Source organism: Rhinolophus sinicus, linkage group LG16 (genome assembly GCF_036562045.2).
Source record: "Rhinolophus sinicus isolate RSC01 linkage group LG16, ASM3656204v1, whole genome shotgun sequence".
NCBI lineage: Eukaryota > Metazoa > Chordata > Mammalia > Chiroptera > Rhinolophidae > Rhinolophus > Rhinolophus sinicus.
In genome coordinates, this window is record NC_133765.1 from 15,577,181 (window position 1) to 15,589,243 (window position 12,063).

Sequence of the window (12,063 nt, forward strand, 5' to 3'; positions counted from 1 at the left end):
CGATGCAGCTCCTCTGGCACACTCATTTCAGGTGCTTTCTCTTTGTCCCTGTAAAGGCGTGCGGTATCACCAGCTTTACTTCAGTGGCAGTGCAAGGGAGGGTCCCGGTCCAGAGTGTCCTCACACCAAGCAAGGCCCTCTGTTCTGTGGCTTCATTAGTGCTCGCATGTCTTGGCTTTTGTGAGACTCAGAGGAGAGGAGAGAGCAACTGTGGGGCTTCAGGGTACCTGGCACTTGGCAAGTCCTCCAAAACGCTAGTCATTTGTGTTGGGCTATCCTAACTGGCAGGGCAGCTTCCCAAGCCTTCCTGAGACCTGGAATGTTTAAGTCCCAGATGGAGGCTCCACAGCTGAGGACAGCGGTACAGCAGGACAGAGGCCTGCCTGTGGCTTTGGGCTGCTCTTCGTCCTCTGGACACAGGGAGCTAGGCTGCTGGGCGTTGTCCCACCACACCCCAGGGTCCTTGGGTGTCCTAGACCCCTCATGTGGGACCCAAAGCAAAGGGGTGAAGGACAGGCCCACTTCTATTTCACATATTGGGCATCTATTGTTTTTTTGAAGAGCTTCAAGGGTTGAGGAGTCTGGGGTTCTTGGACCAGAAGATCTCTGAGGTCCTTTCTAGTCCAGACTCTTGTTCTCCCAAATCCCAGCTGCTGCACACCTGGAGACAGGTGATGGGAGCAGAATGGGGCGTCTGGGCCAAATGGGAGACTCAGAGGAAGGTTGTGTGGGGGCATCCAACAGCTGACGGGTGAGCCTGTGAGGTGGCAAGTGGGACAGACCCCCCTAAGTCCTGCACAGCACGGTGGTTCATAGAAGACGCAGGCCAGGCACGTTCGAAGAAGAGCCCAAAGTGAGGAATAACGGAAGTGAGAAAGGGAAGATGGTCACAGAAAGGAAGCTGCTGCGACAGCTGCTTCACTAGGAAGTAAAGAACTGTCCAGGAGCAGCTGGCCAGGGGAATGTCAGCCCAACACGCAACGGCCAGACGGTGCCTGCAATTTAGGGTGCTCACCAAGCACTCATTTCAGGAATGAGTGACCGAGAGATGGCCCTAGTGCCTTTCTAAAATGCGGAGATCCCAGTAGAAGCTGGGTAACCAGCCCTTTCCTCACCACCACCACCACCACCACCACCACCACCCCTCCCACCCCCCGCACTCCAAGATACAAGGCAGGGTGACAGCAACCTAGTGCGGTGATGTATGGCCTACACACAGCCTAGAGAAGCCAGCCCTGCCCTCAGCGCCGAGCATCACAGCACCCGTCCTAAAACAACCAGATACTTGTCACAGGAGAATGGCTGCTTCTCAGCGATAAGGAAAACTGCTGAATGAGCGGCAGCATGAGTTAGCCTCACAAAACACTATGGAGCAGGAACACCCAGCCCAGACAGCCCACTGTATGATCCCATTTATGAGAAGTTCTTAGCCGGGCAAACTCATCTATGAGGCAGAGGGGAGAAAACCACGCCTTTAGGGGCTGTTCCCCAGTGCAGGGCGAGCCCCCATCTGCAGTGTACAGCACTTGGAATGCAGCCAGTGAGGAATCCAATGTTTCATTTTATTCTGTTTTTGTTCATTAAAATGTAAGTAGCCACTGTGTTGGACAGCAGCATGGCTCTCCATCTTGAGTAGGTAACGATTACGGGAGGCGGTCATATGCACAAGGCTGGCAAGCTGCACACCAAAGGTGCATGTGCTGCCTGCACCCTCTCATCTGCAAACACCTGGCACCATCATTAGAGGGGTGCTTCTCGTCACTTTTATTTTGAAAAGAAGCAAAGTGGAGCTCTCTCCAGCAGTGGTTCTCACCCTCTGCCCTCCCCACCCCTGGCCTGGGTGTGGACAGTATGTGGAGGGAGAGGGAGACCTGAGAATCACAGTGGGCCTCGGAGGTGGTGTCCAGCATTGGCAGGAGACACTGGCTCTGCAGCACCAACCACAGCCCATCATTCCTGCAGACCAGAACAAAGAAGGGCATGGGTATGGGTACATTTGTGGGGCACATATGAAACAGGCTGCCCCCAGTTGGGAGCCTACTGGTGCAGGCGGCTCACCCAGAGGGACATCTGCAGTGGGAGTGGACAGGTATCCATGAGGGATGGGAGTCCAGAGCTGCCATTAGGAGTACGTCCCTGAGCTATGTCCACGGAGCCTGCTGGCCACTTCGGCAGATGCTACAAGCATCTTCACACTTGGCACTAGATGACCTTAGAGGCTTTGGGGGGCCATGACTCGAGCTCACCCCTCAGCAGCCTTGGTCACCCACTCTCTTCCTAGACCCACCTCATGGGACCAGTTCCTGCTGTCCAATTTCTAAGCCTTCAACACCCGCAGGGCAAATATATCTGGGAAGAAAGCATCCAGTCCAGGGTGGACATCAGGAAATGCCCAGCAGTGCCCTCAGAGAGGTGGGACCTGGCTGCCATTGCCAAGTGGCAGTGATGGCCACGAACACACTGGGACAGGCACGGAAGGGGGACAGAACCTCAGTCACTTGCATTTCCCGTTCATTTTGTGTCCAAGTTAGCAGCCTTGACGTTCACCGGCTGTCAGCTTTTCCTGCCTGGACTCAGGAAGGGAGGGATCAAAGGGTTCCTCTGGCCCCCATCCCTGGTGTTGAGTTATTGGGGAGAGGTCCCTCACCACCTGGCCTGGGAAAAATGCTTCACAGACAGGTTTCAAGATGACTCATGACCACTGTCATTGTGCCCCCTGTCCAGGTCACTCCGTAGGGACACTCACAGTGAATAGAGTCAATAAACAGGGGAAAACACAGGCCAGTGCTAGGGCCAGCCGAGGGAAATGCTAGAAGAGCAGAACTGCCTGTTTTTGTCTTTTCTTGATCAATCAGGGCTTCTCCTTTTCCAGTCCCCACTGATAGTGTCCTGCTGTGACTATCATTCCCAGCTTCCATAGAAAACATGCAGGACCAGCATCCATCCTGAAAACAGGTGGGGGCTCAGGCCCAAGTCCTAGAAAAAGGACAATTGCCCATGTGAGAAATTTATAAGTAAAAAGGCCAGATGCACACCCAGGGCTGAGGGGCAGCCCTGGTACCCACAGCCTAGGGGAGGTTGGGGTGAAGCCACTAGGTGAAAGTGGGAGGGCAAGGGCACGGAGGGAAAGGGACAGGGAGGGGGTAGTGGGAGTGACCCCAGACAGGCCACGCCGAGGGGGCGGGGAGAGGACTGAGAGGTGGGGTCCAGAAGAGGCTCTGGAAGGGGCCTCAGAGGGCATTGCAGGGACACCCCCCCACACACGTACACACTGCTCCGCCCGGAGTAGGATCTGTGGCCTGCGGGGTCTAGGGCTGGGCAGACTCTTAAGACCCCGAGTCGACCAGCGTCGCTGTCCCTGAGATCCCCTGCGAGATCTAACTGCTCACAAATAAATGGACACGCAGACAGCTTCCAAAAGAGGCGAAACCGTTTATCAAGTTGGCGCCGGCTCGGTATCTACAGTATCTACAAATATCTACACGTATCTACACCGCCTGCAGACAAGGCTCTCAGGTCGTCTACACTGCAACTGACCACTACCCACCCCACCCCCAAGCTGGGGTGGGGGGTGGGGTCGACGCGGTCTCGCGGAGAACAATAAATATCACTTCCTTCCGCGCTGACCGGGCGCTTTGGCACAGGCGGCGCGGCTCCCGTGGCCCTTGGGGCTGGGGTGCCCTCGGTGGCACCCGAGCTGGGGAACCTGGTCCTTCCACAGCGCTCCAGCGGAGAGTGGAGGACCCCATGGCTGCGAGACTGGGGAAGGGGCGACCCGCAGTGGCCCGGGGTTGGTGCGCTTTCTCTGCCGGCCTCAGGGCTGCCCGGGTCCGCCAACCGAGCGGCCGCGTTATCTGGGGCAGTAGTCGTAGGAGCCGGGCGGCGCAGCCCCGGCAGAGTACATGTTGGCGGCGGCGGCGGCAGCGGCGGCGGCAGCGGCAGCGGCGGCGGGGCTCACTGGATGGTGGTGCGGGTGCGCGTGTGCGTGCGCGTGGTAGCTGTGGCCGCGCAGGCCGGGCAGTGGGTAGGGTGCCGGCCGACTCTTTGCCCCGAGGTAGTGATCGTAGGCGGCGGCCGGGTACTTGTAGGGGTGGTGATGCAGCGGCTCCGACGCGCCGGGCGCCTCCAGGCGCAGCTCCGGGTGCGGGGGGCTGGGTCGCCCTCCGGGCGCGCCGGTCAGTGAGACGAGGCCGCCGGCACCAGCGGCCCCTGGCAGCGCGGGGCTCAGCACTCGCGCCAGTAGCGGCGGCGGAGGCGCCGGGTCCCCGAGTACCGCCGGCCCGCCCGCGTCGCGTTCGAATTCTCGCCGGGCTTCGGCCGCGTCTGCAGGGAGGGCCGACGGGTGAGCGCGGGGGCCGGACCACCGAGGGTACCCGCGAGAGCCCCGGCGGCGCCGGCAGGAGGAGGCGCGAGACCGCTCCCCGCCCCTCCTCTCCGAACCTACCGGAGACCCGGGCCTTCCCTAGGGGCCCGCGCCCCTCCGCGGGCGGCAGGGCGGGGCGCAGCCGTCGCGGCCAGGCGGGCGAGTGCGCGCTTGCCCGCCGCCAGGGCCGTTGTGCAAGCGGCGCGAAGGCCGCGAGCGCCCCTGGGGCGCAGGCGAGGCCGGGTGCAGCCGCTTGCCCGGGGCGGAGCGCGCGCAGGGCCGCGGCCGGGATCCCACGACCCAGGCCCTACCTTTCTCGGCGCCGTTGGGCTGCGTAGGGGAGGAGGCTACAGGGTTCCGAGAGCGCGCGAAGGCACTCATGAGCGGCAGCGCGCCCGGCCGGTGGTTCCGGGGCCTGTGGGAGGGAGGCGGGCGGCGGGTCAGGGGGCTCACTGTCCAGGCGCCCGGGCGTTCACTGTCTCCTCGGAGGACACTCACCAGTCTTCAGGGTCGCAGTCTCGGAAGCCTTTGGCGAAAGGGTTGCTGGCGATCTTAAGCTGCGTGATCTGCAGGGAAGCGGGCACTGAGCAAACAGCTCGAGCCCCTGCGCTGGAGGGCCAACGGACCTCCGTGGAGGGGAGGGCAATGTTGCCAGGGGCTCTCCCAGGAAGGGCCCCTCTACTTTCCGCGGACAGGAACCGGCCCACAACTGCCCCCTCCTCGGAGGTTGTGCCTGTCTCCTGCAGTGGGGTGTCTGTGGAGCCTCCTTTCTCGCTAAGGAACCCCTTGAGGGGCCCCAAGCAATTGGGATAGAGACTCTGTACCCCTGGCTGGGATGGGAATGTGGTCACCTCTACCCCCACCCCGCAGTGGAGGGGAGGGGGGCGCCCTAGGAATCTGGGTAAACCTCGGATCGGCCCCTGATGGGGAGTTTCCGGAATGGTTTGGAAAACAAACTTTCAGGCCGCAGTGACAGTTGCTGCTAGAGAGGTCAACCTGATAGGAGGCTAGGCCGTCCTGCAGCAGAGGGGAGGGGCTGCTTGAGGCCCTAGGGGGTGGGGATCCATGTGGTTGCTTTCCACTGGGACCCACAGCTTGCATGTCCAAACCTTGTTTCCCAAGCAGGGACTGAAAATTGTACCCCTTCCCAGAAATGTTGAAGGTGCTGGTCCCCAGGGCCTCACCCGGTGGTTCTGGTAGGCAGTGACAGCAGTGAAGCGTGTCTCCTCGAACACGAAGGTTTTGAAGTTCTCCTCAGCATATTTCTCACTATCTTTGCGCGGGTCTACGTAGACCACATGGAAGCGGGGCTGGTATCTGTGCATGGAGTTGAGAATAATCTGGAAGACAAGGTGGTGAGGTGGGAGCTAGGAAATGGGCCAAGTCCAAATAAGCAGCCAATGTCCCAGAGAAATTGAGCAAAATCCTTAACTCCCGAAATGAGGCCTGGCCATGGGGCCCAAGTGGAGGCTATGACCCACTGGGGGCCACCGGGAAAGATGTTCCAAGTAACAAAAGATCAAGGCTTCGATTCTCTTTCTTTAGGTACTTGCGAACTACTTCAACCCATATCATTGTCTTGGATTCCACAAAGCCTCCTGCCCAACACATGGCCCCATCCTTTCCAGTTAAAAACCTCCAGCAAAAGATCAGGAGTCGGGGGAGGAAAGCAGGGTGACCCCTCTCCTAGACCCGAGGACTACCAGGCTGTGAGCCCCTGACCAGAGGGGCCACTGTCTGTAGCCTGTCCCTCATCTACACCCTGAGCTGCCCAAGCTCTGCCAGTGGCCTCAGTCAGCAGGGACTCCAGGGGCCCTGCACAGGACAGCGCCATAGCCTGGGGAGGGGGATTGCTCACGTGGCCGTTGTCGTCCAGAAGGTTGTTGGTCAGCTTGAGCTTATCGAAGGACACAATTTGCTTCATCCACTGTGCACCCTTAGCAGGCGAGTCAGGGTGGTAGTGTACTCGGCCTGGCGTGGCAGGGTCCGCCTTCCCGGCCACCAGCCAGGACGAGCTGTGGAAGGCGTACCTGGGGCGGCACCGGAGCACAGGGTCACGCCATGTGGGGGTGAACCGAGAGGGCCTTGCCGAGTGAACCCCGAAAGTGCCTCTGATGAATTTCCCCATCGGTGAAATCGAGGCTTCCGCTACCACACTGGCTGGGAGCTTTTCCGAAGGGAATTGTAGAGAAAACAGAAAACTCCCTCCTGTCCCAATACACAAGACAGCAGGAAGCCAGGCACCGAGGAGGGAGGCTGGGCTCCTGGCGCCACATTTCGTCGCATGCGGGTCTGCCTGGGTCTGCCTGCGCTCTATGGGCCTCCCCGCTGGTCTCCAGTGTCGCTGGCCCGGCAGGAGCCCGGATTTGGCTGCGCCAGTGGCCTTGGGCACAGGGTGAACCACGTTCTCTTTATTAATTGCTGTTAATTGTCCGGGAAGTTAAGGCCCGCCTTGCATAATCTCTCCCGGTCACCCCACCTTTCCTGCCCAGCTCTAGGGCCCAGCATTCCCTGGGAATGGGGGAAGGGGACAAGGTGCCCACGCTCACCCTCGCGGGAGAAGACACGAAGAAAGGTGGAGGGGGGCACTGTGTCTACAGGGCCTGCCCCCCTCAGGCCAAGCTGGCCAGTGGCATGGGACCTGCCTTGGGCCTACATCTAGAGGGGAGGTGGGGGGCCACCTGTGTGACCTCCTGAGGGGAGTTCCTGAGGACCTCTGGGGATGGGGTGTGTGAATCTGGGGCCGATGGGGTGGAGGGGAGCAGGTCATGCAGGGTTAGGTGGGGCAGCTGGCACAGGTGCCTGGGACCACCTGGTCATTAATGTCATGGGCAGCATCCGAGGCATCCCAGGGCGCCCTCCCAGTTCCTGCTGGGCGCTCACCGGTAGCGCTTGTCATCCACTGGCACGAAGTCCATGAGGAGCATGTAGTCGGCCATGGGGTCCATGCCGAAGAGCTTCACTTGGAAGGTGGGAAACATGCGCCTGGGGGCAGCAGGGCGGCACGTCACCTCAGGTGGAGAAGAGCAGGGCCGCCCCACCTTGACCAGCTCCAGGAAGGGTGACCTCCCTGCCGGCTGTTTTGTTTGGCTGCCTGGCCCCTCACTCAGCTGCTCTAACCCAACTAAGGCCCTCCCCAGGCGAGGGCAAGAGGAGCGGCAGGCAGCCCCCTGCCCCCTTTTTTAAACACAAAAACGGCTAACTCAGTGCTGGAGTTGAACCCCATGCCCCAACACGGGCAAACTGCTGCTTCTGCCACTTTTGCCTGCATGGACCCAACCTAGCAATTGCTGATTCCCGCTGTCCTGACCGGAGCTAGCCTCAGCCAGTAACACCCGCACAGCAGGACTCGGTCCCAGCGGTTCTCAGCCCTCGGCATAGCCTCCCCAGCTCGATCTAAGCTCCCCGGCTCGAACAAAGTGAAACCGGGATAGTCGGAGTGATTCCGAGGAGGCCCAGTTGCCCTTTCTACTGGGTCTGTAGTTGCTCCCAAATCCCTAAGCGAGGCTGAGGCCTTGGAGCCCCCAGCCTCAACTGTGCTCCGATTCTCGGGCTGTGCCTCCCGCCCTGTGCTGGAGTCTCCTCACCTTCCTTGGGGACACAAGGAAGTTCCCACTTCCTTCACCATAACCCCAAGACACAGTTACTCAGGACAGACTTGGCTTGTGCCCTCATGGTCCCTAGCTCTCCCTCCCTTGGATTCCAACTCCATGACCAGGTAGGGCTCTTGAAAGGTCATTATGCCGCTCCAGGATGGTCCACTGGCCGTGGGTCGGCCCTGTCCTGACGGGCAGTAACGCCAGTCTCTGAGCCCTGCAGAACAGCATGAGGCCTGGCACTCCAGCCCTTCCTACAGCTTCCCTTCATAGGCAGCTGCCTCTAGGTGGTGGGCAGAAAACAGATGCTACAGAGCCTGCCCTCCTGGACAGGGCTGCCACCCACCCCTGCCTCTGCAGGCGGGAGGGTGCTGAGAACGCTGGCTCCTGGGGTGGCCTGGCCGCCGCCAAGGCCTCTGCTGGGCTGGCCTAGACTGAACACCGGGCGCAGTTCTGGGGAGGGTGGCCTGTGTGCCCAGGACAGCAAGCAGAGCCTGAAGAAGACCCATAGAACTGGAGTTGAGCATGGGGCCCCAGGCTCCCCAGGGAGGACGGCCTCAGCAAGGAAACAGAAACCACGAGAAGGCTCTGCAAACAGGCCCTGAGCTCCTTTTGACCAGGCGGACACGGAGCTGGTGTCTACGTGTGTACATTAGACACAGCCAGGCACCCGCCTTTGTCTGCTGGTCAAATCCGTTGCATCGAAAAACTTGTTCCCCTTCTCTCTGGGCCCTTACAACAAATACAGGCCAATTGGAAGGCGGCGGGCTCCAGCAGCAGAGCCACCCGAAATTTAGGCCTGAGAAAACTGGGTAGCAACCTCCACAGAACAGAGCACATTGTTTTAAAGAGTCTTAATTCTCCCCTAAAATTTTTCAGACAAGTGCTCAGCTGCCCTCTCTTTATCTAGCCCGGATAGACTGAACTAGGGAACCAAAGACGGCGTTTCCTTTAAGGTGGGATCCACTGGGAGCTGGCTGGTGGCGAGGCCCCTTGGAGGTGGCTGCCTTTTCTCCATCCCGGTGTGCTCGGAACCGGCCCCTGTTTCCAGCGGCGGCGTGTCCTGTGGCTGCGGGTTGGGCGGCAAGTCCGCGGGGCTTCTCTCTGCCGCCTTCCCGGCCTCCTGCGCCGTCCCCTCCCGCCCTGCGCACCAGGCGGCTGTCGCTGGAGCCGGGACGCAGAGAGCGAAGGAGCCGGCCCGCGCCGAGAGAGCCCGCAGGTGGTCGGGCCGCGCCCCCCCACCCCGCTTCTTGGTCCCACTCGCGTAAATCGGGCCAAGGCGCGCTGCCCAAGACTGGCGCCACGTGGGGGAGGGTCGCGGCGGGGAGAAGGGCGCCCTGACCTGCCGGCCTTGGTGACGATCATCTCGGTGCCCAGCTGATTGAACTCGTCCCACAGCGCTTTCATCTCCAGCTGCACGCTCACGCTGGCCACCTTCGCGTTCTTCTTCACCGGCGCCTTGGCGGCGGCCGCGCAACTGGCCCCTGGGCCCTCGGGCTCGGCGGCGGCGCTGGTGGCGGCCCCGGCGGCCGGCACAAACGGGTAGGCGTGCGGCGGCGGCGGGCCCGGTGCGCCCGGGGCGGCGGCAGCGCACGGGTCGTAGCGCGGCGGCGGCGGCTCGCGCGGGCCGTACGGGTCGGCGCCCGGCGACGCGGCGCCCGGGAAGCCCCCGGCGGCCCCCAGGCTGCTCAGGCTGCTGGCCGTGAAGGCTGCAACGTCGCAGAAGTGCGAGAGCTGCGTGAGCCACGGGCTGGACACCGCGGAGATCATGACCCGCGGGCCGCCGCCGCCGCCGAGATGAGCGCTGCCCCGCGCCCAGGGCCGAGTGGCGGGCGCCGCGCTGCGCCCAGGCCGCGCCGCCCCACACCGCGGGCCGGCCCCGAGGAGGCGCCCGCCCCGCCCCGCCCGAGTTCCCCCCACCCCCCCGCCGAGACAATGCCTCCCTCTCCTCCCCTTCCCGCGCCCCTCCTCCGCCCCTTCCCCCTCCCCGGCCCCCAGCCCGCCCGCCGCGGCTGCTCGGCCCGGGCCCCCCGACCGCCCGGACCGGCTCCCCAGAGCGCAGGGCCGTCCGCCGCCCCTCGCTCTGCCGCCCTCCCGTGTTGCATTTCTCCCTTCTCTCTCCAGGCTCTCTTCTCTTCCAGTTTATTTTTTTACCTTTGTCTTCCTAGTTTAAATTTTCCCTCCTAATCGTCTTTCCTTCTTCCACTATCTCTTTCGTTTCTCTTTGATTTTCTGCCTCTTCCTCTTTTTCCTGTTATGTCCCACTCTTCTTTTCCACTTTATTTTTAATCACTCTTTGTCTTTTCTTTTCAGTCTGCCCTTTCCATCTTATTTCTGTATGTCCTTTGTTATTCGTGGCTTTTTTTCCTTTTGTTTAAAAAAAAAACACTGAAGTCTTTTTCTAATTTTTTTTCTTTTTTAAATGGCTTTACTTTCTTTCATTTTTTTCTTTTTCGTTCTTGCTCTCTTTATTTTTCTTCTTTCTCCTTTTTCCTACCCTCCTTTCAGGTTTTCTGTGTTTTTTCTCCTTTTCTCAATTTCTTCTCTTGCCTGCCCTCAAGACTTTCTCTTTCCTATTCCTGTGTTCCCTGACTCTCGCACTCTCTTCTTACACGATTTTGATCCCACCTCTCCGAGCTCATGGCCACCCCTGCTGCCTTTCTCTGGCCCTCCTCTCCTGTCCTTCCCGGCCTCCACTAGCCCTTTTCTGGGTCTGTGTCCAGTTGTGTTGCAGGTCTCTGCAGCTGGGTCCCCAGGCTGGAGGGTGCACAGGCTTTGGGCAGGATGCCTGCCCTTCCTCTGTCCCAGAGTTGAAGCTGGAAGCCTGGAGCCCACCCTGACAGAGCTCCCTCCACCCACTCTGCGCCCTGACCCTCCCAACTCTTTTTGCTGGGGTCCCACAGCAGCAGCGGTGCGGCAGGGAGTCTGGCAGGCGAGTCCGAGTAGACACAGCGGGGAGGCTCACCTTCCATGTCCCTGGTGACAGTGCTGAAGTGCATCCCTGCCGGGGATTCCAGCAGCCGGTGAAGCTTCGCCCAGTCGGAGGACCCGGGACCCAGGCGAGCGGTGCGCTCTGCGGCCTCTGCTGCAACCAGAGAGGCGATGCTGAACGCGCTGGCCCGGGGAGACAGCGGGCTCCGCGAGTCCATAGGCGCCCGGGCGGCCTGGCCGGCGCCGCCTCCGTCTGCGTGCACCCAGCCGCACCGAGGCCGGCCCAGCCCACGGGACCCGGGGGCGGGAGCCTGCGGTGCCACTCACAGCCGCCGGCCCCTGGCCCAGGGGATTATGGCGTCACAGCCCCCCACTCCTGGCCAGTGGCAGCCAAGGGGCCCAGGCGGGTGGAGCGCACGGGGAGCACAGGGCCCTTCTGCTTTTCAAGCTCCTTGGCTCCTCGCTTCTGTTCCCAGGGACCTCCATGACCAGCGCCCCTCAATTATCCCACTGCTCCCGCTGAGGCTGGGGTTCCCTCTATACAGTGAAGCTACCGTCAACTTCTACAGCCCCAGAAGGGAGGCAACTATATCCGGAGCACCCAGCCCTAGTCCCCCGCAGCGGGGCACCGGTGAAGTACCAAGGGGCTGCCTGGGCCCGGCCCTGCCCCTGCTCTCAGCCCCTCCCGCCTCCTCCTCCCTGGCTGCCCCTGCACCTGGGTAAGGAGAGGGCAGTTCGAACTCCAGCACCAGCCACAGGCGGACAACCCCAGGGCTGTGGCGTCGTCCTGTCCTCTGTGCAGCGGAACAGGACCTAGCCCAGAAAACGCCCCTTGCCCCTTTCGGTCGGCTCACTGTCGTGGCTGGGGACCCCGAGCAAGCAGAGGGACGCCGCCCAGGCTGCACAGCCCAGGAGCCCAAGCGTCACGCGCACTCGCGCGCGCACCCGCCCGACTCTGGCCAGGACGCTTATACATCCGGAGGGTGGGCAGTGCCCGCTCCTCCGACCTCCCCACGCACCGGCCAGCGGCAGGGAGGGCCGGGGGCGGGGCCTGCACTGGCCGAGGGAGCCGAGGACACGTCGGAGGAGTTCAGGCCTCCAGGTCCGGTGGTGTGCTGCCCCTCGCTTGCCACCCACCCCACAGCTAGCTTGCCTGCCTGGGGCACTTAGGCC

General features: G+C 61.7%; 1 protein-coding gene across 3 annotated transcripts; it reads right to left on the reverse strand.

Moving 5' to 3' along the window:
- Positions 1 to 3,412: 3,412 nt before the first annotated feature.
- On the reverse strand, positions 3,413 to 11,852 carry TBX1 (T-box transcription factor 1). Of its 3 annotated transcripts, none has more exons than XM_074321835.1 (9): positions 11,606 to 11,852; positions 10,925 to 11,041; positions 9,302 to 9,668; positions 7,247 to 7,348; positions 6,222 to 6,393; positions 5,548 to 5,703; positions 4,862 to 4,929; positions 4,675 to 4,778; positions 3,413 to 4,323 (listed from the first exon to the last, which is right to left on the reverse strand). In XM_074321835.1, exons 2-9 carry the CDS (start codon positions 10,956 to 10,958, stop codon positions 3,851 to 3,853), a joined length of 1,476 nt encoding a protein of 491 aa, XP_074177936.1. In that variant the 5' UTR covers positions 10,959 to 11,041; positions 11,606 to 11,852; the 3' UTR covers positions 3,413 to 3,850. The 3 variants fall into 3 exon arrangements, with proteins under 3 accessions (XP_074177936.1, XP_074177935.1, XP_074177934.1); XM_074321834.1 differs by having other exon boundaries at positions 10,925 to 11,044; XM_074321833.1 differs by lacking the exon at positions 11,606 to 11,852 and having other exon boundaries at positions 10,925 to 11,593.
- Positions 11,853 to 12,063: the final 211 nt, after the last annotated feature.